This window comes from Periplaneta americana, chromosome 8 (genome assembly GCF_040183065.1).
Source record: "Periplaneta americana isolate PAMFEO1 chromosome 8, P.americana_PAMFEO1_priV1, whole genome shotgun sequence".
NCBI lineage: Eukaryota > Metazoa > Arthropoda > Insecta > Blattodea > Blattidae > Periplaneta > Periplaneta americana.
In genome coordinates, this window is record NC_091124.1 from 53303309 (window position 1) to 53327703 (window position 24395).

The 24395-nt window shown below is 34.1% G+C and overlaps 1 protein-coding gene across 1 annotated transcript in view; it reads right to left on the minus strand.

Annotated features, from left to right (window-relative positions):
• The window catches only part of LOC138704217 (serine protease inhibitor dipetalogastin-like), a 52827-nt gene extending 36701 nt beyond the window's left edge, over positions 1-16126 (minus strand). The window contains exon 1 of the mRNA XM_069832099.1: positions 15989-16126. Coding sequence (XP_069688200.1) covers positions 15989-16067 — 79 coding nt within the window. The 5' untranslated portion in view covers positions 16068-16126. The remainder of the gene's footprint in view (positions 1-15988) is intronic.
• Positions 16127-24395: the final 8269 nt, after the last annotated feature.

The following is a 24395-nucleotide window of genomic DNA, read 5'->3' on the forward strand; positions in this document are numbered from 1 at the left end:
CAGCTATATTTGTTGTATCTTGAAAAGATTGTATTCAGTTTGTGTTTCCAGTACCTACTAAACTAATTTACAAAGCTAGGAAATAATATAATTTTGTTATGTGTTTAGGTACAGTCTGTCTAAAATTACTATAATTATTGTACCGGCGTCATTCTGAAATTCAAATCATGGAACAGATATCACGATCACCTGCATGAGCCGCCAGAGCGCACCGTGGCTTTTGCAGCGAAACTACAAACAACTTGTAACTGCTGCGGCTGGCTCCGTCTGCCTTTCTCTCTTTCAAGGTTTTTTAGCACTTTGGGAGCACGAGTTGCCCATCCCTGTTCATGATCCTTCAATTTCAGAATTAAGGTAGGCCTATAATATATGAGCCGTTCAGAGCAGAAGTGGTGTAAGTCAATTTTGACTTACACCACTTTTGCTCTGAACGGCTCAAATAAATAATATACAATTCCTACTTTCTCTTTGTTTTTTTTTTCTCTCTCTCTCAATCTCTTTGTTCTTCGCACATACATTTACAGTCAAAATATATATTCATGTCATTTAAATTTGTGTAATAACGACCGAATCATTAGGCTCATATAATAATTTTTAAAGAACAAAAATACACAATTGCATAACGTCTTACTTTGAACACACCAAATGCATGGGAAATATATTCAGAAATTTTAAGATTTTGCAGAATATCATAGATTTATATGCAGAAACTTCGGGAGTATTCGTAGGTCCAGTAACCAGAGACAGATGTAACCTATCTGAAAAGTCATCATCATCATCATCATCATCATCATCATCATCATCATCATCATCATCATCATACATGGCATGACAGCCCATTATGGGCCCTAGCCTTCTTCAGAATGCCTTTCCAGACTTCTCTATTTTCTGCTAAATTCTTCCAATTTCTTATCTTACTAATTCTAATATCCTGCAAGACATCATATTCCCATCTTAATTTCGATCTTCCAACTTTTCTTGTTTGTAATGGTTGTGTCATATAGATCTTTTTAACAGTTAGAGAGCGGAATTTTAGGCCCTTAAAAAGTGGCATTTTAGGGGCCTAAAATGTCATTAATATAAGATTGAACGTTTATTTAATGCAAAATTCTAGGATAAAAAGAAACTTCCACATTTTACAAGGGTATACATGCATACACAAAATGAAGACATTCTGCCATTAAGTTAGTATTTTTCATTCAATGATCACGTTTCCATAGTTTGAGTTTGCTTCACACTAGAAGATCAGCACTTATTGTGGCTATTGTGTCGCTCACTACTGTACTTACAAATGGTGAGAAAAAAGGAAGGGGTTGTTATCTGTCTTGGAATGTAAGATAATGCTTATTCGGGTACAACTCAGTGCATTTGTGTAAAATTGCTGACAGACAAAGAAAGATATAATAATAATAATAATAATAATAATAATAATAATAATAATAATAATAATAATAATAATAATAATAATAATAATAATTTGCCCCGCAGGAGTTCTTTTACATATCAGTAAATTTACTGACATGAACCTGTCGCATTTAAGCACACTTAAATGCCATTGACCTGAGTCGGGATTGGACTCGAGCACAGAAGGCCAGCGCTGTACCGACTACGCTACCCAGGCCGACTGAAAGTTGAAATTTTAGGATTGAAATATTGTAAGAATGAGAAGGGGTGGCCCGGAGGTACTTCTCTATTGTGTCGTTCACTGCTAGGAAGGAGTTGCTGTTATCCGTCTTGGAATGTAAACGGTACAGGATATTAAGAAAAACAGATATAAGTTACGAAAAAGATGCAAAAATGAAAAAAAAAAACTTGAAAATAGACACTAATGTCGAAATAGACATCTTTAGGTACTATAAAACTCTTTATTTATACCTATATTTCCATGAAAAATGTAAATATTAAATCTCAAGCCTGTATGTATCAAGGAAAAAATAGGTTTTTGCCTAAATTCCGCTCTCTACTGATAAGTCAAAGACTGGATTAGTCCTTGAGATTAGCTGTTGGTAACAGATCTAACAAACATGTTTGCCTTTATTGATGATGGAGTCGATACATAGCTTCGAAACTTTAGATGTGTCTACATTATGACACGATGCGAAGATCCAAACGTTTTCACCATGTTACACCATGGAAGTCTTAAATCATAGTACACTTCTCACACCTTAGTGTCAATTCGTGAACTATCAGGACTGGAACTTTTCAGTCAGTCAGTGTGTCCGCCAATCAATTTATCAGGCAGTAATTCAGTTACTCAGCCATTATTTCAATAAATTTGTCACGCAGTTCGTTAATCAGTCAGTGAGCTGTTACCTTAATAAATGTGCCAGTCAGTATTAACCCAGATCACATATAGATTGCTCATTCCTATGTTAAAATCAGTTGCACTTTGAAGAGAACAACCGCCAGGATCGCCACCCGTCCGCCGTAAACGAACACGAGATGGCAGTACAGTCGCTAATGCAATTCAAATGGGAGTTATGACGTGACTCCTTACGTAACAACTAGATGGCAGCATAGTAAACCTGACGAAAGTTGTTACCGTCAAAGCCTATAACGCAGAGCAATCTGGGTATATATGATCTAGGATATCAGTCAGTCAATCAGTCAGCCATCTAGTCAGTCAGTCAGTCAGCCACCCAGTCAGTCAGTCAGTCAGTCATTTAGTCAGTCAGTCAGTCAGTCATTCATTCATTCAGTCAGTCAGCCATCCAGTCAGTCAGTCATTCAGTCAGTCAGTCAGTCATTCAGTCAGTCAGTCATTCAGTCAGTCAGTCAGTCATTCAGTCAGTCAGTCAGTCAGTCAGTCAGCCATCCAGTCAGTCAGTCAGTCAGCCATCCAGTCAGTCAGTCAGTCAGACTGAGTGAGTCACTGGCTGGCTGACTGACTAACTGACTGACTAGCTGGCTGACTGACTGGCTGACTAAGTAATTAATTTACTAACTGTTATGAATGAGCAAAGACTTCTCCTTTTTTTGGTATTTTCAACCTGACACTAGACACGCATAACGTGGCAATCCTGTGACCTGGGGTCAGCACGACGCCTGGCCTACATCTAGGACAACACAAGATATATTAGGTCTAACAACGAACAACCATCCATAGCTTGGCGGGATTTGAACACACGACCGTAGCCTTCCTGGCTATAACTTGTTCGTCTTTATCTTTGCGGATACTCGATCGGTATAAAAACTGAATACATAACCCAATAAACAAAGAAAATGTAATTTATCGAAATTTAGTTCCTTGAATTTTGTTTCAAGTGAAGTTCTTTTTCTTACTCGTTTCTTCTTCCATCGACGTAAGTCCTCGTCTGTTTTTGCTCGACAGACGTCAGAATAAGAAAAAGTATCTGTTCCTCTTTCTTCTGCGACCATTCAAAGCGTCGTTACAGGCACTCAGAACCTTACAACTTCGAACACAAGTCCGAATGTCTTCAGCTCACTCGCCGCTAAGCTGTAAGTAATGCTGAGTACTCTAGTATTACACTGCGGAGTGATGGTGCATTCCAATAGAAATAACATCGGATTTCAGGGAGAAACTGGACCAGGTAACTCATATCAACAATCTATTGAATTTGCAATTACATATTGAACATATCCTATAACATACTGAATAAAACAATTGTCAGTTTTTCCAGAATATTTCAGAAAACCCCAAAAATACCATTCTACTGTCATCAAATCATCCCACTAACAAAAAATAGTTCTTATAATATGAGTACATTATATTAAACGTAACATATGACATATTTTCCCCTCAACTTTATCTTTTTTCATCTCTCGTCCATTTTCATCGGTCTTAATTTTTGTTTTTATCTTCGTATTTATTTTTATCTTTGTCCCCTTTTTCTCTATAGTTTTACCATTCCATCCATATTCGAGTTCGTCCTCATTACTAGGCCCATTATTATTATTATTATTATTATTATTATTATTATTATTATTATTATTATTATTATTATTTAGTACCGCTACTATTTTCGTCGTATTCTTCTTTCGTCTTTGTTTTATCTTCGTGTTCGACTTTCTGTTTTTCGGTTCATTTTAGTTTTCATCTTCATGTCCACGTTATTCTTAATCTCTCTTCACATCACTGTTCTTGTTCGTCTTTATATTCTTATTGTGTACGTCTTTATCCCTTTTTTCGTGTCCCTGTTCGCCTGTATATTTGCATTCATATTCATGTTAATCTTCAACACAGTCTTCGTTTTCACTTTAATATTGACCTCTGTACTTGTGTTCGTTTTATCATAGTCTTCATCTAAATAATAATTGAGGCGCTGACATGGGAAAGGCAGTAACTGCCAAAAACAAAATTTTTCAGGGGAAGCAAAAAACAAATTTACGAACACTTTCTCACTTACATTATTACAGAAACTGCTTTAAATGAAAGTCATACATTCATGTTTGTGTTACATATGAAATTTGAAAAGTCTGGCACAGATTTATCTGTGAAATCCTATTTTATGAAAACACAACATTGAAATCACTCCTTAGCCAAACTGAGAATTGACGTTATTTATACATTATGCACAAATTTTTCGGTACTTTTCATCGAGGAAGTCTAACATAGATAAAAAGTCTCTCTTTTTGGCATCAGGGACGACTGGTCTTCTTTCAAGACGTTGCAAGCAATGCAAGTTAATGATTGACGTTAATGACTGTCCTTTCTTAAAAATCCTGTGCTCTGTCCACATTTCAAGGTCATTAAATGACTGTCTTGTTTTTATTAGAGGAAAATCAGCTTTTGAGAGTCTAATCCAGTTGAGGGTGCTGATTTTGATAGGACTTGTATTCAAAAACTTGTCACATTCTGCAGAAAAGTCGAAGAAATCCTCATCCTTCATCATTATTACATTATTAGGCCTTACCTCTTCTGGAACCATGTTCTTGCATCTTTTTTTTTTTCTTTTCTCTATGATGCCAAATTCCCTATCACATGGCATGTAGGAATGTTCTGAAACCAGGAATTTCAAGTCCACTGAATCAAAATGTTTCTTGGCAATAATGTAAATCAGGACCATTAGAATCATCCGATTCTTATTCTGCCCTGCACAGTTATCAGCCCATATTTGTCTAGACACACTCTGATGTTGTAAAAGGAGTTACTACCTTCTCCGCGCCAACAGCTGTGCACATACAACTTACAACATCTAGTGACTACGTTTCATTACATACGGACATACTACCTACTCTGTGCCATTGGCATGGCCATTTACTACCTTCTCAATGAAAAGCCTAAAAATTCGAATTTTTGGCAGTTACGACCTTTGCCATGTCAATGACTCAATTATCTGTGTTCGTCTTCATCATAGCTTTGGTTTCCATTTGAATAGTAATTTCCTTGTTCGCATTCATCTTCCTAGTACTTTTACCTAAACAATGATTTTATTGTTCGCATTCATCTGCATAGTATTTTCATTTAAAGAGAGATTTCTTGTTCATCTTCATTTCCTTCAAAATCTTCATCTAAATAGCGAGCTTCGTGTTCATGTCCGCCTTTATCATAATCTCCATCTAAATACTGTTCGTACGTTCATATTCGTATTCATTATAGTCCTCTTCATCTAAATATTGAATATTTTGTTCGTGCTCGTCTTAATTATAATCTTCATTTAGGTTTTGTGTTCCTCTTCATCTTTATTAAAGTGTTCTTCATCTAATATTGACCTTCGTGCTGATGTTCATCTTCATGACAATATTTTCCATCTAAAGGAATTCGGGGGAATATGGGCACGTGGGTAATATGTGCAATATTATATTTTCATATCGAAACTCTTGCAACGAATTATGTTTCTTCGCTAATAACGGTTAGTATAAAGTGAGAGTATCGTAATGGTTGCTGTGGGAAGCGCGCTGTGCAGTATTGTCTCATATAATTGTTAAAACAGCCATCTAAAACGTGAGTATTGACTTCCAAGCATACTAAAATTTCATATTACTTATTTTAGATATGCTGTATGAAATAGATTACACATGAACTTTAGAAAATAGTTTAAATCAAATAGTATACATACAGAATACACGTCTTGAACTGCTGTTCAATTGCGTCAGACGTTGTTTTGTGAATAGTTTATGGTAGTGCCAACTGTTGAAAGTATGTCGGGGTAATATGGGCGCTAATGTTCGGGGTAATATGGGCAAGCATTACATTTTATGAAAATGACTCTTCAATGTTAATGAAAATGGCCTACAAATGATTATAACAGCGAAAAATGTCATTGCACTCAAAGAACACAAAGTATTGCATTGCATTTACCTTAAAGAAAAGAGAGAAACCATTGCCCTTGTGGCCTGCTTCAATGCATCAGGGAACTACTTTCCTCCAAGTATCATTATAAAAGGAGTGAGGACAATAATGACTGAAAGAACAGCTGCCTGCTGTCAGTAAGGTGTACTTCAACAAGCAGTCTGCCTACATTAACGGAGATACGAGGTGTGATCGTTAAATTCCGAAACCTATCCCATAAGCGGAAATAAAATCACCTCCTTTAAATTTGGCTACCATCCCCTTCAAAGTAGTTCACTTGGGCAGCTATATACTGATCCCAACGTGTCTGCCATTTTTGGAATGCCTCCTGGAAGTCGCGTTCTTGAAGCCTGTCAAGCACCTTCTGCGATTCGCGTTGGATCTCCTTCACAGTGCCAAAACGACGACCCTTTAGCTTGAATTTCATCTTCGGAAACAAAAAAAAAGTCGCAGGTGAACAAATCTAGTGAATACGGGGGTGAGCAACGACGACCATCTTATTACGGGTGGAAAACTGGAGTGTTGCGAGAACTCTGTGAGCTGGCGCAGTGTCGTGATGGAGCATCCATTTGTTCTTTGTCCAGAGTTGTGGTCGTTTATATTCAAAATGGACGTGAGGATCATTATGCACAATTTGTCGAATTTTTTCGACATTTTCGGCAGTGTTGCACGTGTGTGGTCAACCTGGTCTCTCGTCGTCCTTTAGCGATGTTCTGCCATTTCTCAAACGCGAATGCCACTCAAAACACCTCGCCTGACTCACTGCTGCATTCCCGTAGGCTTGCTTCAACATTCCATGGGTTACGGTTGCCGATTTCCCAAAGAATTTGACATTGGCTCTCTGCTCCAGTTTCGAGTCCATCGTGATTTCGCAAATGCGTGGATGCACGTGCTAACAAAACTTTGTGTAACACCGGTCTCAATGAAGATAGCGCTTCGAAACTTTGTGTCGCGTCTCTTCAAGGTCGTCTAGTGTCACTGCTGCGCACGCGTGTCAATCACGTGATCCCTTCACCCACAGTAGACACAATCTCGGAATTTAATGGTCACACCTCGTGTATTTTTTTCAGTAATCAAGAACTTCGTTGTTTATTTCAACATCAGTAAGAATGCACCTACAATTTTGATAGTAGATAGACGTGATTCACATAGTTGTGATCCTGACACTCTTAACTTTGCAGTAGAAAACGGATTGTGCATGTTTTGTCTTCCTCCACACACCACAGCCTGACTTCAATCAGCAGATAAGAGTATGTTTGGTTCTCTGAAGAAAACATACAACAGTGGTGCTACAGCTTTCTTCAGGCAACATAGGAGATCCTTTACGAAGGTCGAGTTTGCTTTAATTGTCAAAGAAGCATTGAACAGATGTGTCAATGTATGTCTGGCTGTAAATGTTTTCCGAGCTTCAGGCCCCTTTCCACTGCACATGAGTGTCATTCCTGATTATACTTACATTGGCACTGCAGCATCAGGTGACAAACTTACAATTCATACAATTCCTTCCACTGATTCAAATGTCTTAGATTCTCCAAACGTCATTCATCGCCAAAGAGTCATATCATCTACCAAAGGCGTTACGCAATAACAATCACAAATTGCATATACAATATATAATATAGTTAATACAGTTATATTTTCAAGTATTTTAAGTGTTGTTTCACTTCTTTCAGTTGTCTGTGATTCACATCATTAATGCCCATTTTACCCCCACACTCGGGGGAATATGGGCAAAACACATTAACATGCATTTTCCAGTTTTACTTGCATACGTTTAGGAGTGAGCAGTCAGGATTCTTATATAATATGGCTAAATTGTTAAGAAACATATTCCAGCTGTAAAATTAATTATTAGGAAAAAAAACAGAGAGATATTGCACCCGAAATATTACTAAGGTGCCCATATTCCCCCGACTTTCCTTAAGTATTGATCTTTGTGTTCGTCTTCAGCATCATTATAATCTTCTGCTATATATTGACCTTAGTATTCGTGCTCGTCTTCATTATAGTCTTCTTCATTTAGGTCTTGTGTTCGTCTTCATTTTCATTAAAATCTTCTTCAACTAAATATTGACCTTTGTGCTGATGCTCATCTTCATTACAATATTTTCTTTTTGAGCACTGAACTTTGTGTTCTTTAGCTTCATTATAATAATCTTCATCTAAATACTGACCTTTATTTTCGTGTTTGTTTCCGTTATAGTTTTCTTCATCTAAATATTGACCTTCGTGCTGATGCTCATCTTCTTTACAATATTTTCCATTTAAGTAGTGGATTTGGTGTTCGTCTTCAGCTTCACTATAATCGTATTCATCTAAACATTGACCTTTGTGTTCGTTCTTATCTTTATTATATTATTTTCCTTTTGAGCAGTGAACTTTATGTTCGTCTTCAGCTTCATTATAATCATCGTCATCTAAATATTGACCTTTGTTTTCGTGCTTGTCTTCATTATAGTCTTCTTCCTCTTCATTAAAGTGTTCATCTAAATATTGATCTTCATGTTGGTTCTCTCCTTCAATACAGTATTCTTCATTTAAGTAGTGGCCTCAGTTCGTCTTCATCTTTATTATAGTCTTCTTCATCAAATATTGAACTTTATGTTCGTTTTCGTCAACAATTATGTTCTCATCTTAATCTTTAGCTTTATCACCGTCCTTGTCTTGATTATGTTCTCATTTTCGTTTTATCTTTCTTTGATAGTATTTGTCTTTGTTTTCATCATATTGTTCATTTCTACCTCAGACGTAGCCTACTTTTCATTATTCTCGTCTATTTTAACTTCATTTTTACTTCTCAGTAGTAACTTATTTGTGTTCCTTATCTTCATTTTTGTGTTGTTGCTTGTCCTGGTCTTTCATTTCCTCTTCGGCATCGTGTTTTTTTATTAATGTCTTTAAACGTACAAGTTAGTCATTCTTCCAAGACTAGCTGAGCCAAATTTTCAGACCGTAAGTCGCCGCAGTAAGGACATAAGCTATTGACCCATGACACCCCCGGGATTTGGTGCCAGCCTCTGGAATTTCGGACACTCGGAGAGAAAACCACGCGTTAATTATTTATGAGCCAAGTGTTTGCAGTTCTTTTCATGAAAGAACAAGCAGAGCTTTTAATTCTGAATACATCGTATTTCAAGCGTAGCAGGAACGGTTTATTACAATGAACACGCAGTCACTTCTGTGTTCATAGCATGCTGCATGCGAGGTCACTTTAAATAGAGTTGTTCTCATTTTAACTGTAATTTTTTCACTATTGCAAAAAAATAGCATTTACATGACACATTCATGTATATATTATTGTATTTCTAAATGTCTTCATACAAAGGGAAATATTTCATGGACTTGTATCTCTAAATTACTAAAAAAAACTACTTACTTGACTCTTTAAAATAATTCCGGTATAGTTTATTGAAGTATTTAATACAGAAATAAGCCTATACTCTCAAATTGTCTGCGAAATATAAATTTCAATTTCAAAAATGTACTTCAAATCTGGCATTTTCTTTAATTACATTACGGAAATATTGCATAACGCACAGAAAATTAATACCTTACGATCTTCATTTCATAAAGTGTATTTGACTCCGTTATAAATTTGTAAATATTTTTTGTGACCTAAGTTAAGTGTTTGATGATGACATGAATATACTATTAGAAGTGTGAGATTACTAATATGTTGTTAATATCCTATTTCTCCAATAGCCAATTTCTTTATGTAGGTGACAAATGTTCAAGAGTTCAATCAGTTCTGTGGTGTTCTTCAAGGCACAGTGCTGGGTCCTTTGAATTGTTTGATCAGGAACTATGATTTACCTTATAATACTGATTAAAAAACAATCGTATCTGCTGATGATACAACTTTAACTAATGGTACTGTAACAGGAATATTACATATCTTACTAAAGAAGTGGAAAAATAATTTATTATAACCAATTAAGTTTTAAATTTATGAATATAAAACTCAAAATCTAATTTCAATTACAATAATATTATTCTAGACTGTAATCGAAGTGCATAATTTCTCGCCTTATTGTTGGGGAAAACCTCGAAAAAATCCATCAAGGTAATCAGCCCAAGCGTAAATCGAACCCATACTCAAGCGCAGCTCTGGATCAGCAGACAAACGTACCTGCCGACTAACTTAGTGTTTGATGATGACAGTCACAATATTTATATGAAAAATAAATATACTATTGGAAGTGTGAGATTACCAATATATTGTTAATATCCTATTTCTACAATAGACAATTTCTTTATGTAGGTGACAAATGTTCAGGTGTAGCTTACGCCGGTGGCTAAGTCTTATTAATTCAAATGACGTTGCAGATAAGTCTTGTTATTACAAAGAACGTTGCAGATAAGTGTTATTATTACAAAGGACATTGGAGATAAGTTTTATTATTATAAATGACGTTGCAGATAACTCATATTATTACAAGGGACATTACATATAAGTCTTATTATTACAAAGGACGTTGCTGATAAGACTTATTATTACAAATGACGTTGCTGGTAAGTCTTATTATTACAAATGACGTTGCAGATAAGTTTTATTATTACAAAGAACGTTGCAGATAAGTTTTATTATTACAAAGAACGTTGCAGATAAGTGTTATTATTACAAAGGACGTTGGAGATAAGTTTTATTATTATAAACGACGTTGCAAATAACTCATATTATTACAAAGGACATTACATATAAGTCTTATTATTACAAAGGACGTTGCAAATAAATCTTATTATTACAAATGACGTTGCTGATAAGACTTATTATTACAAATGACGTTGCTGGTAAGTCTTATTATTACAAATGACGTTGCAGATAAGTTTTATTATTACAAAGAACGTTGCAGATAAGTTTTATTATTACAAAGAACCTTGCAGATAAGTGTTATTATTACGAAGGACGTTGGAAATAAGTTTTAGTATTATAAATGACGTTGCAGATAACTCATATTACAAAGGACATTACATATAAGTCTTATTATTACAAAGGACGTTGCAAATAAATCTTATTATTACAAATGACGTTGCTGATAAGACTTATTATTACAAATGACGTTGCTGGTAAGTCTTATTATTACAAATGACGTTGCAGATAAGTTTTATTATTACAAAGGACGTTGCAGATAAGTTTTATTATTACAAAGAACGTTGCAGATAAGTTTTATTATTACAAAGAACGTTGCAGATAAGTTTTATTATTACAAAGAACGTTGCAGATAAGTTTTATTATTACAAATGGCGTTGCTGGTAAGTCTTATTATTACAAAATGACGTTGCAGATAAGTTTTATTATTACAAAGAACGTTGCAGATAAGTTTTATTATTACAAAGAACGTTGCAGATAAGTTTTATTATTACAAAGAACGTTGCAGATAAGTTTTATTATTACAAAGAACGTTGCAGATAAGTTTTATTATTACAAAGGACGTTTCATATAAGTCTTATTATTACAATCACTGTGCATAGAATGTAAATGAAATTAATAACTAACAAATAATACATTATTAAGAGGCACCATTCTATCTCACGCTACTAGCTTACATCACATCTGCTAGGGGAGCTGAATAGAAGTAGTGTCGTTACTAATTTTGGAATGGTCTATTTTTACCGCTCTCAAATAAAATTACAAATAATATTTTATTCTAAATTTTAATCCTAGATTAAGATTGTAATTCAGCTTGATTTGGTTAACTGGTTTGATTTTATTCCGAATTTTTGCTCCAAATGCAAGGCTAATGTCAGGTAACCCCATGGAATATACTCGGTCTCATCTCACCAAAATGTTATTTGACTATCGCCGATTTCATAACGGCCAGGTGGGCTCGAAATTGATGCAATGTCGTTAAATAAGGCTGAAAGTTAAGCGCATAATCTTTCGCACTTATTTCTGAAACAAACTGTATTTACATGATCCCCAAGCAATTTATGAAAATACATAATATTTCAGTACTGTTAATATGACACATTCATTTTCTCGCTACGTAAATTTTGTTTCCAAAAACATTAGATTTCATGAAGATGCCGATGATGTACCGGCTTGTATTTTATTCTGTTAAACTGTCATTTAGGCCTACAAGAAATGCATAAATGAAATCAATTACTATGGCCTTGGTTAAGATAACCTTTGATTTTTTGTATTTCACACAAATGGAATTTTGATGACAGCAAAAATAATACATCTGACTTCATTTGTTATATAACTGTAATAATTAGGGACTGTACTTTAACCCAGGAGGCAACAAGATTAAGTATTACTAGAGTTTTTAAGTGAACGAAGTGCGTGCGTCTAGTAAACGAAGTAGGTCTACTTGACTGACTTGGACCACTTTAACAAATTATTATAATATTTACAGTTTAATTTATTTAAATTATGTATATTAGAATACGCTGTTTTTAATATTTACACCATAATAAAAGTGTAGGTCTACATCGATTAAACATTATTACAATATTTAGCTTATGTACAGTGCAGTGTGTTGTAATGTTAGGTATTTTATTTCATAATACAATAGGATACTTATTTTGTAAATTGTGTACAATAGTATAAATAATGTTTGATCAATGTAAGCCTAAATTCTTTATGATAGTGTAATAGTGAAAATAGCATATTTTTAGTATACATAGTGTAAAGGGTTGTCAGATATTGACTACTTTCAAAAGTCGACTGTCAGAAAGACTGCTTTTCGTCTCTAAGATATGATCTTTCTTCAAATATTACTTTTGTAGAATATTAATATTTACTATATCAATTTTCCTTCTCTATGTTAATCATTCCTTTGATCCAAATTGTTTTATTTAACACTAAATTGTATTTGTTTAACTCTTTATAATTACTGTAACTGAACTCATCTACATTTTGTTCTTCTTCTTCTTCTCATTATTATTATTATTATTATTATTATTATTATTATTATTATTATTATTATTCCATTGTTTCTATATTGATGCTATTGGTATTTGTTACATATTTTTAAACTGGTTGAGTGGAAGAGAAACCTTATAATCTTAACTCTGCCAGTACCCGTAAAAATAAACGAAGTACAATAAATAAACAAATTATTTAAATTGCAGGAAAGGTCATGGTAGTATCAATATTTATCACTAGAATGCATTTTCAATGGTATCCAAGATCTAGTTTTCAATCATAAATAGAACGTCAACTGCAGAACAAGCGTAATGCAAGTGTTCCGTCATAGTAATCTACCTGTACCACGAGCCAACATGACGTCACGCCTCTATAGTCTATGAACAACTAACCTTATCTGCGTACGCCCTCGGACAGAATACGCTCTCTATAATAATTACTCTCAATTCCACATGAAACAACTGTTTGTATATTAATTTTTAATGTTATTATGATAGTTACAAAATATTTTATTTAACATTGATATAATACTTTACAAACATTACTGGTAATTTGTAATTAGTTTGTATGTATTTTATTTTCAAGTAAGCAACAACACCCTGAAATATTATTGTGGTGTACCGAAGTACATATGATATTTCCGTGCAAGAATTCTTCGTTATCATATGATGAAAGATGGGTGGAGCGGAGAAAAATTCTCTTCGGCACCGGGACTCCAACTAAGAGGTGCAACTTAAACTGAGAGGTTTCAATACGGGATCGGAACTGGAATCCGGTGTGGCTTTGTAGACAAAGCGTCAGCACGTAGATCTAAAAACCCGGGTTCGAGTCCCGGATATGTTAATATAGATACTGTCACAATTTTGTAAAATTCTACTTATGTGGATTATGAAGTTTCATTTTTCAATGTTCTTATTGTCCCACACATGTTATAGAATTTATTTAGCTTCATGTTTATGTCGTTCTTCTGGCAGTAGGGTAATTAAAAATAGTTGAAATTATTTATCTTCGCTATCAGTTCAGTATTAATCACTATTTTGCATCTTTTGTGGTTTGTTCCTTCAAAAGTCATTACTTTGTTTATTTTTTTTATTTCACTCTATTTATCTTTTATTTTTTGTTGAAATACTCATATCATAGTTACTAGCTATCTCGTTTAATTTCAGGGCGGAAGTTTTTAATTGGTCTTCGGTCCGGTATGTGTATTATATGTCTTTCTCGTGTTAAATTCTATCGTACCTGATTAACATGTTTCGGCCTTGTATGGGTCTTCTTCAGAACTGGCTGAAACATGTTAACCAGGTACGATAGAATTTAACACGAGAAAGACATATAATACACATACCGAAGTGATATACTGTTAAAAATTGTGTAATCAAGATGTATGATCTTCGGTATTACTAAAAACAAAGTGGATATAGGAGGGACATGTGGCAAGACTACAAAAGTCAAGATGGGCCCAAGAAGTCACCATGTGGGACCCCTACGTCGGCAAGAGAGGACAGGGAAGACCAAGGCTCAGGTGGTTTGACATGTTCGCGAAAGAGGCGGGCAAACAATGATCGAAGACAGCAAGGAACAGATTTTTATGGAGAGAACTAGAAAAGGACATTGTAAATAGCGAACATCATCAGTGTTAATATATAGTAAATAGTAAAGTCAGTGTTTGTGAAAGTGGTCGTTAAAATATTGTAAATAGTAAAGTCAGTGTTTTTGAAAGTGTTAGTTAAATATTGTAAATAGTAAAGTCAGTGTTCGTGAAGGTGTTAGTTAAAATGTTATAAATAGTAAAGTCAGTGTTTGTGACAGTGTTAGTTAAATATTGTAAATGGTAAAGTCAGTGTTTGTGACAGTGTTAGTTAAATATTGTAAATAGTAAAGTCAGTGTTTGTGAACGTGTTAGTTAAAATATTGTAAATAGTAAAGTCAGTGTTTGTGAAAGCGTTAGTTAAAATATTGTAAATAGTAAAGTCAGTGTTTGTGAAAGCAATAGTTAAAATATTATAAATAGTAATGTCAGTGTTTGTGACAGCGATAGTTAAATATTGTAAATAGTAAAGTCAGTGTTTGTGAAAGTGTTAGTTAAAGTATTGTAAATAATAATCTTAGTATTTTTCAAAGTGCTGGTATTAGCTTTACGTAGACAGTGCGTAAAATGAGCAAGGAACTAAGTGCTATGACTAGTTAAAATTGAACATTGTTAATAGCCATTTCACAACTATCCACGACAACTATATCAGTTCGCCTGGATTGGCTGACCAAGCGAGTACCCATAAGCTACCATGTAAAGGGGGTTCCACTCCCATCACAAGAGATCTTTACCGAACATGGGACTTTATGCTAGCAATTCATTACTAAAGATCACTTGATGGTCATATTTTATAACTATTAAACATGGACATAATTATAAAACGCATGAAAGGTTTTTTTAATTTATTTTAGTATATTATGCCCCCTTTCAACCTTTATAGTCATATCATTTCCCTCCTATTTAAATCGATCTTACAATACTGAATAAATTAATTTGGAGACGCGAAGGCTAATATCCTACCGCCTGAAGAAGTAGTATGTTATTATTTTATTTAATAACGGTTTCAACTGTAGATATTATTTAGCTTCAAAATGAATCATGGCAATAATTACCAGCAAATTTCAGGTAGCTTCCTTAAACTGTGGCGTAAATATCGGCCTTTAATTACTTTCCAAGAGGAACCAAGTTAAGGGTTTTATCCCCCTTTCAAATTCATCGCCCTAGGTCAAGTTTGAACCCTTGAATATTGAATACAACTCCAGCATGGTAAGAACTAGGCCATGGTAGACGACAAAACATGCATAAACTCATGTAAGATGTGGTACATACTTACTGAGAACTGTAGTCAACAACATGGTTGCCCTTAACCTACCAAAGACCATCCTCTGGCTACCGATCCTAGAACTCCACATTTCTCAAGACTTAATTTGCAAATCCCGACATTCTGAATTCTCCCATTAGTCGACCTTCTCTCAGCAACAGTTGCACTTGGTACTACCATATTCGACACATATAACCGTATATTGCATGCAATTTCCGGTGATCTCAGGATGTATATAAAATGGGCTAAGGTCAAACTTTATTCACGAAGGTAAACAGCTTATTTAACGGATGTGGAATCAAACATGAAAGAGAGTCGATGTCAGGCCTGACGTTTGAGGTGTGCCGGAGTTGATGAGGCTCATTTGCAGCACTGATGGTCCATGATATTGTAACAGAATCCTCAATGCCAAGGGATGTCAGCAGAGAAGCAAGGTTATGCGAGATTTAATGTTACTTGAACACCAATGAGGAAGTTAACACTAATATCGTAATTATTTTCACATTTCCTGCATTATGTCATCTTGTTATTCATACAAATTGTATTTATTTTTCATTTATTGCGGTTAAAACGGTAGCGCTATCAACTAAGATCAGCGAACTTAGGTTCGATTATAAATAGTGCGGTAGAGGCGAAATTTCCATTTCTTCCATTCGGAACATAATGAATTTTTATCTTATGTTCATTCCATGTTCTGCTTATGCCGTAATCTTGCGATATATTAACTATAATATTACCAACGAGTTAGAGTGTGAAGTTTTAACGGCCAAAGCAAGAATTACCAAGGGGCTGTGATACAATAACTAGTTACGTAAGCAGCTGCCAGGAAGTCAAAAGGAACATAGCAATGGTAAAGAAAGCTTTTAATAAAAAAGGAGCATTTTATACAGACCTTTGGAAAAAGAAATAAGGTAGAAACTAGTGAAGTGCTTTCTGTGGATTGTGGCATTGTATGGGACAGAAACATGGACATTATGACAAAGTGAAGAGAAACGACTGAAAGCATTCTAAATATGGATATGGAGAAGAATGGAGTGTGTGAAATGGAAGACAAAATAAGAAATAAAGATGTACCATAAAGAGTAAGTAAATAAACAATAATACTGAAAGTGATCAGGAAGAGAAAAAGAAATTGACTAGGTCATTGGCTAAGAAGAAATTGCCTACTGAAGAATGCACTGGAAGGAATAGTGAACAAGAAAAAAGTTCAGAACAGAAGAATGTATCAGATGATATACAACGTCAAGATACATGGGTCATTTATGCGGAGACTAAAGAGGAAGGTGGAAAATAGGAAATATTGGAGAATGCTGGGCTTGCAGTGAATGACCTGCTCTTGTGCAGAGAACAATGAATGAATGAATGAATGAATTGAAGTATAGTTAACCAAAGACTTTCGTTATAAACAAAACTCAAAGTGGTATACTATGGAAAAGAGTTTTTTTATATATAGTTACTTAACGTTTTATGACAAGGTTATGCGGTGCTATATTAAAATAAAATAAATTATGTCAATTTTAATAATATTAAGTATCGGTCGGTGAGTACATATTTTAAAGGGAAATTTGTGCGGAGTTGGTGGATATATTGAGAAATCATTGTCCTTCGTAGAATGGAATAGAATGTTTTATTTTCGCTGGCAGAGTTAAGGCTATAAGGCCTTCTCTTCCACTCAACCAGCCTTAATACAATAGTGATATACATATTTAAAATATGAATATTTACAATACACTTAAAAGATTCTGCAGCAATATTCTTCAGTTAAGTGTTAACGACTAGTATATGTTCATTTAAATTGAGACAAAACCTATAAGAAAAAAGTAATAACTAAATTTATGAGCTAATGTAATTCAATTCAGCCTATATCCAATAAGTAAAGAATAATTATAATTAACTTGAGATAGCTAGTTTGTTAAAATGGTGAGAAATAATATAATAAAAGATTACTAGAACTATGTTATACGGTGCAAAATATAAATATAAAATAATTATATTGATATAATGAGAATATTAATGTAATGAGATTTTGCCAGTAGAGGTTTTGTATTCTGTTTAGAGAAATTATTGGTAATAATAAGAATGGACAGATGTTAGTTTCATTGCAAGTAACATAATCAGTAATTAATCTGTTAAGCAAGAATATTAATCTGTACGCCAATATAAAATTAACTGCGGAATTTAAGAAAGAAAGAACGAAGTTCGAAGATGACCACAGAGTCGGAATACCTGGTTTTGTGACTACCCCACCCAAAGAAATTTCGCCTTCAAAAATTTTCAGGATTGTTATTCGTATCAGTTTTATGGGACAAAGACGGAATAATTATGACTACTTACAACTTAATACTTTAAGAGGAGAGTATTATTCTTCATTATTAACTAAGCTTCGGGGGAAAAATTGTGGAGAAATGTTACTGTAAAATTTCCCAAGCTGTGCTGTTCTTACAAGAAAATGCACTCTTTCATAAATCCTAATTGAGTTACAAAAAATTGATTAAATCGGCTAAGAATTGATTGACCATCTCCATATTCGCAATATTTAAGTCCCTTAATACTTTAATAGCCGCGCGGGATGATGTGAACACCCCAGTCACATATACGGAGCTGTTAACTACATATTGAGTAAGCCTGTACTTCTGAAACTTTCAGTACCTTTCTTAGAATTTGTAAGGCAACAATAACCGTAAATAAGTTTGAAATCGGAATCCGCATACCCAAGATAATAACGGTTGAAGTGGTGTGAGATGATGAAATGTTACAACAGTGCTCCTATTGTAAATAGTGACAGTGACTAAACTGACCATATAATATGTGTAACAAATAATAACAATAGACGTTACGTAGTGACTGTGCGTAAAGAAAAATCAAGATTGTGGTCTGGAAATTTTGATTAGGAGTGAATAAACTTTCGAATATTACATGTGAACCAATATTGAAATATTACCATTACTGTACATTAATTATAACATTGTGATAGGTATTAATGTATTTCATATAGTTGTATAAATGAGGTAAGAGAGACATTTTAATTGTTCACTAAAAATATTCTATAAGAACCCATTATATTTAGGGTATCTGCAACACTCCGCGCGACTTTTATTGTTACAAAGTTGGGCGCGACTGTTTAAGGGTTAAAATATCAGCTTCAAATGTAATGAAATAAAATAATAAAAGAAAACAATAATGTGTACCGTGCAAATAGTACTTCGCTAGAAAAGTTAAAAGTAAATGTAGTCAAATATGAAAACAAACGAGGCGAAACATTCAGGGGGATATTCTTTGAGATACTTCAAACAAAAAGCGTAATACAATTTTGCTCGTTTTTGCTCCCTATTCGAGATAAAACTTGTTTATAAGAATCATTTCAAAGTGTGTTTTGCCAAAGCCATTGATTTAAACCACGAAATGCTAGTCAATTTAAGAGAACAGTGTATTATGATAATAAATTATTGGAAGAATTTCAGTTTTACCCTTTAAATGTGCAGAAATTTGATCCGAACAACATCTTAAAAATCTTTTTCGGAGCATGTGAAATCTGTCTTTCATAGGCTATCTATTTTCTATTCGCATAATAAAATTAATTATTTACACTGCATTTGTCCACCTTCAGCTGCACCCTTGCAGGTAGATTTTTTATTATAGATCCTATAAGCTTGAGTTCGATTTTCAGTACTGAAATAAACATGTCTCCCTCCTACAGGGACATGAGTTCTTGTACTAGGTGCAAAATTTGTTTTGTGTTGTATAATGCGATTATTTTATCATGCTAACCAAATTAGTAATTTTACTGCTGAGGAATATCAAACGATGGTCAAAAATACTGTACCTAAAAAGAAGAGAACCACTAAATTAAAAAGCAACTTACGTCATACAATTATGTTATAATAAATATTATCAATTTCGAAACTATGGATTACAAGCTCTATCTCAAATTATTACATTACTTGTGTCATATGTTAGATGGGTCAATGCTCTAAATTTTTTATTTCGAATAGGCTATACAACAGTTTCAAATGTATGTTGCGTGTAGACGAAACGTGACTAACGGATGTTGCGTATTTTAAATAATGTTTCACAAACTTTGATTACGTAATTTTGTTACTGTCTATTTTTTTGTCGCCACATCTGTCTGTGACGTACAAAAGTTCCAAGCATATCTCTGTGAATAATTGGTATTGCTTGTGGCTGCAAACCAAATGACCACGCTTTCGACTTCCTGTGGTGGAACTGAAAATTCTCTTTCAGCAGGACGCAATATTAGAGACGTGCCTCTTATTTCCCTGTGTTTTCTCAACCAGTGGTGTTACGTTACGTTTTCTGATTATGGAGAGTTCAATAATTTATTACGTGTATTACATGATACTTCAGAAGATACGACACTGATGACGATGCAGGGATGACAATGATGACAGAGACCACGTTCATTCACGAAATTCTGTTAATTATCAAGAACTGCAGTATAAGTACGAAATCATATCTAATATAATATAATATAATATAATATAATATAATATAATATAATATAATATAATATAATATACTATAATATAATATAATATAATATAATATAATATAATATAATATAATACTTACTTACTGGCTTTTAAGGAACCCGGAGGTTCATTGTCGCCCTCACATAAGCCTGCCATTGGTCCCTATCCTGAGCAAGATTAATCCAGTCTCTATCATCATATCCCACCACCCTCAAATCCATTTTAATATTATCTTCCCATCTACGTCTCGGCCTCCCTAAAGGTCTTTTTCCCTCCGGTCTCCCAACTAACATTCTATATGCATTTCTCGATTCGCCCATACGTGCTACATGCCCTGCCCATCTAAAACGTCTGGATTTAATTTTCCTAATTATGTCAGGTGAAGAATACAATGCGTGCAGTTCTGTGTTGTGTAACTTTCTCCATTCTCCTGTAACTTCATCCCTCTTAGCCCCAAATATTTTCCTAAGCACCTTATTCTCAAACACCCTTAACCTATGTTCCTCTCTCAAAGTAATATAATATAATATAATATAATATAATATAATATAATATAATATAATATAATATAATATAATATAATATAATATAATATAATATAATATAATATAATACAATATAATATAATATAATATAATATAATATAATATGTTTCTATCTGATACTTTTCCAATTCACTGCAGGCTAAAACAAGAAGATGCACTATCACATTTACTTCTTAACTTTGCTCTAGAATATGCCATTAGGAAAGTTCAGGATAACACAGAGGGTTTGCAATTGAACGGGTTACATCAGCTTCTTGTTTATGCGGATGACGTGAATATGTTAGCAGAAAATCGACCAACGATTAAGGAAAACACGGAAATTTTACTTGAAGCAAGTAAAGCGGTAAGTTTGGAAGGAAATCCCGAAAAGACAAAGTATATGATTATGGCTCGTGAACAGAATATTGTACGAAATGGAAATATAAAAATTGGAGATTTATCCTTCGAAGAGGTGGAAAAATTCAAATATCTTGGAGCAACAGTAACAAATATAAATGACACTAGGGAGGAAGTTAAACGTAGAATAAAAATGGGAAATGCCTGTTATTATTCGGTTGAGAAGCTTTTGTCATCTAGTCTGCTGTCAAAAAATCTGAAAGTTAGAATTTATAAAACAGTTATGTTACCGAGTGTTCTGCATAGTTGTGAAACTTAGACTCTCACTTTGAGAGAGGAACAGAGATTAAAGGTTTTTGAGAATAAGATTCTTAGGAAAATATTAGGGGCGAAGAGGGATGAAGTTACAGGAGAATGGAGAAAGTTAGACAACGCAGAACTGCACGCTTTGTAGTCTTCACTTCACATAATTTGGAACATTAAATCCAGACGTTTGAGAACGGGCAGGGCGTGTGGGACGTATGGGCGAATCCAGAAATGCATATAGAGTGTTAGTTGGGAGGCCGGAGGGAAAAAGATATTTTGGGGAGGCCGAGACGTAGATGGGAGGATAATATTAAAATGGATTTGATGGAGGTGGGATATGATGATAGAAACTGGATTAATCTTGCACAGGATAGGGATCAATGGAGGGCTTATGTGAGGGCGGCAATGAACCTGCCTTTTCCTTAAACGCCATTTGTAAGTAAGTATAATATTCATTCATTCATTCAGAGTGTTCTGCCCAAGGGCAGGTCTTTCACTGCAAACCCAGTATTCTCCAGTCTTTCCTATTTTCTGCCTTCCTCTTTGTCTCCTTAATATAATATAATATAATTACGAAACTTGATACTATATCTTCGGAAATAAGCTCCGTAAGTGGCGGTAACTTCTCATGATCACCCTGTATAGTGTGCGTAGTGTTTAAAATTTCGTAAGTATAGAGAAAGCTCTAATGCTTATATTAAGAACTGATTTTGTTTCATTACTGTGAAAATAACTTGCATGGTGTCTCTAAGTTTCTCAAACAACTCAGAATATAAAATTACTTATACTCTTATTTGTGTATCAAAATTTATTTCTTCCTGAAATTCATTATACAACTACTCATTATCGTCTGTGTTAAGAGGGGGGAGGGAGTGGTAAATTATTCTGTGTGTTTTGGCAAAAACATGCATTTGTGTCAGATTCTAAATGTAAGTACCGCTATAAATAAATAAATAAATAAATAAATAAATAAATAAATAAATAAATAAATAAATAAATAAATAAACAAATGAATAAATAAATAAGTAAATAAGTAAATAAGTAATAAATAAATAAATAAATAAATAAATCAGTAATAAATAAATAAATAAATATATCAGTAAATAAATAAATAAGTAAATAAATAAATAAGTGAATAAATGAGCAAATGAATAAATAAATAAATAAATAAATAAATAAATAAATAAATAAATAAATAAATAAATAAATAAATAAATAAATAAAATAAATAAGTTTCAAAAATATTTGTCTCGCAATTTCTCGCTGCTGAGTAGGCTTGTATTGTGCGTGCAAATTACCATTAACCTATTCTACAAACACTCTACTAACAGAGTTTCTTTGTGATGTAGTTAGCGTGTTATAAATCACTATTGAAATACTACAAGACAAGGAACATACACCGACTGGAAAATCTCCATTTCGCGGTCGGGAGTAGTAAATGGGTTCTTTGATTTTTTAGTTGGAAACACAGAAAAACGCTACCAATCCGACCTCAACGAAAGAGGGTTGTACATATCTGCACGTCAAATCACTAATCGGTATACTGTAGCGTGGAAAAGGTTCAGTCGAAGAGAAACATGCATCTAGGAAGAAGTGACTACAAGGGATAGATTGATAAGGTTATAAGAAAGAGATATTTCCTTGACAGTTAAGTTCCATGTACCTCCTCTCAGGAAATATAACGATGTTTCTCACAGACAAGACTGACGGTGAGAAGTGAAACTAATATCGTCCTGAAGCTGCGAGAGGAAGAGTTATCTTTCTTTTCGACAGTGGTAGAGAGCAAAGATATTGGCGTCATGTATCATATCTCTTCCCTCCCTCCAAACCGTCGTGATCGGCTCCATCTGCTGGAAATATCACACTCTCACATATGATAATATTTTAGGCGCGGCCCATAGATTGATATTCACGACAGCTTTGTACAGTAGTGCGATTCTTACGCCACTCCGCTGACTTGGAGAGATTTGATAACGCCAGGAACCCGCCCCTTCTCGACCCATCAATTTGCGCAAGGGTCGGCAGGGCTGCACAAAGAGAACCGAGGACCAATTCGTATTCTTACGTCTTGCTTGGTTCCAGAAGTTGTTGACATCTTTAAGAATGTCTCATTGATATTTTGTCTTTTGAGAGGTAAGAATAAGGTTAGGTACAGCTTACAGCAGTAAAATTTTTGGAAATATTCAACATTTTTTTCCTCCATTACTGTATCTTATACAATAATGAAAATTAGTACAGGGACATCATTTTATTTTTACTTGCATTTTTTTTTTCCTGCATTTCTGAATGTACTTCACTCTCACCCCTTCACTAATGTCCTTGCTCCTGTCAGACATACAAACTTACGGCCGCTGTTGCATTCGAAGTCTTCAAGCAGTGAAGTAAACACTGCAGTGTATAGTGTGTTTCATAAATATGATTGCGTTTTCTATAGAAGAAAGAACCTATATTAATAATATCGTATTAAAAATTATATTCAAGAAACGATAAATTCAATTTCAGAGAATATGCTTCAAAATGTTTTTAATAATATGCGTACTGAATTGAAGCCTGCATTGTAATGAACGGCAACCATTTTCAGCAACTTGTTTAAAAATTCAGATTAGCTTTTTTTTGAATTGAGGTGGCTAGAAGCAAAGGAATGCTAGTGACATTTGTAATAACATGAGTTAAGTGCATCCAGTGTAAGCAAAAGTATCTAAAATTTTAGTCGCAAAGGGATATTTTAATCGCATCACACAT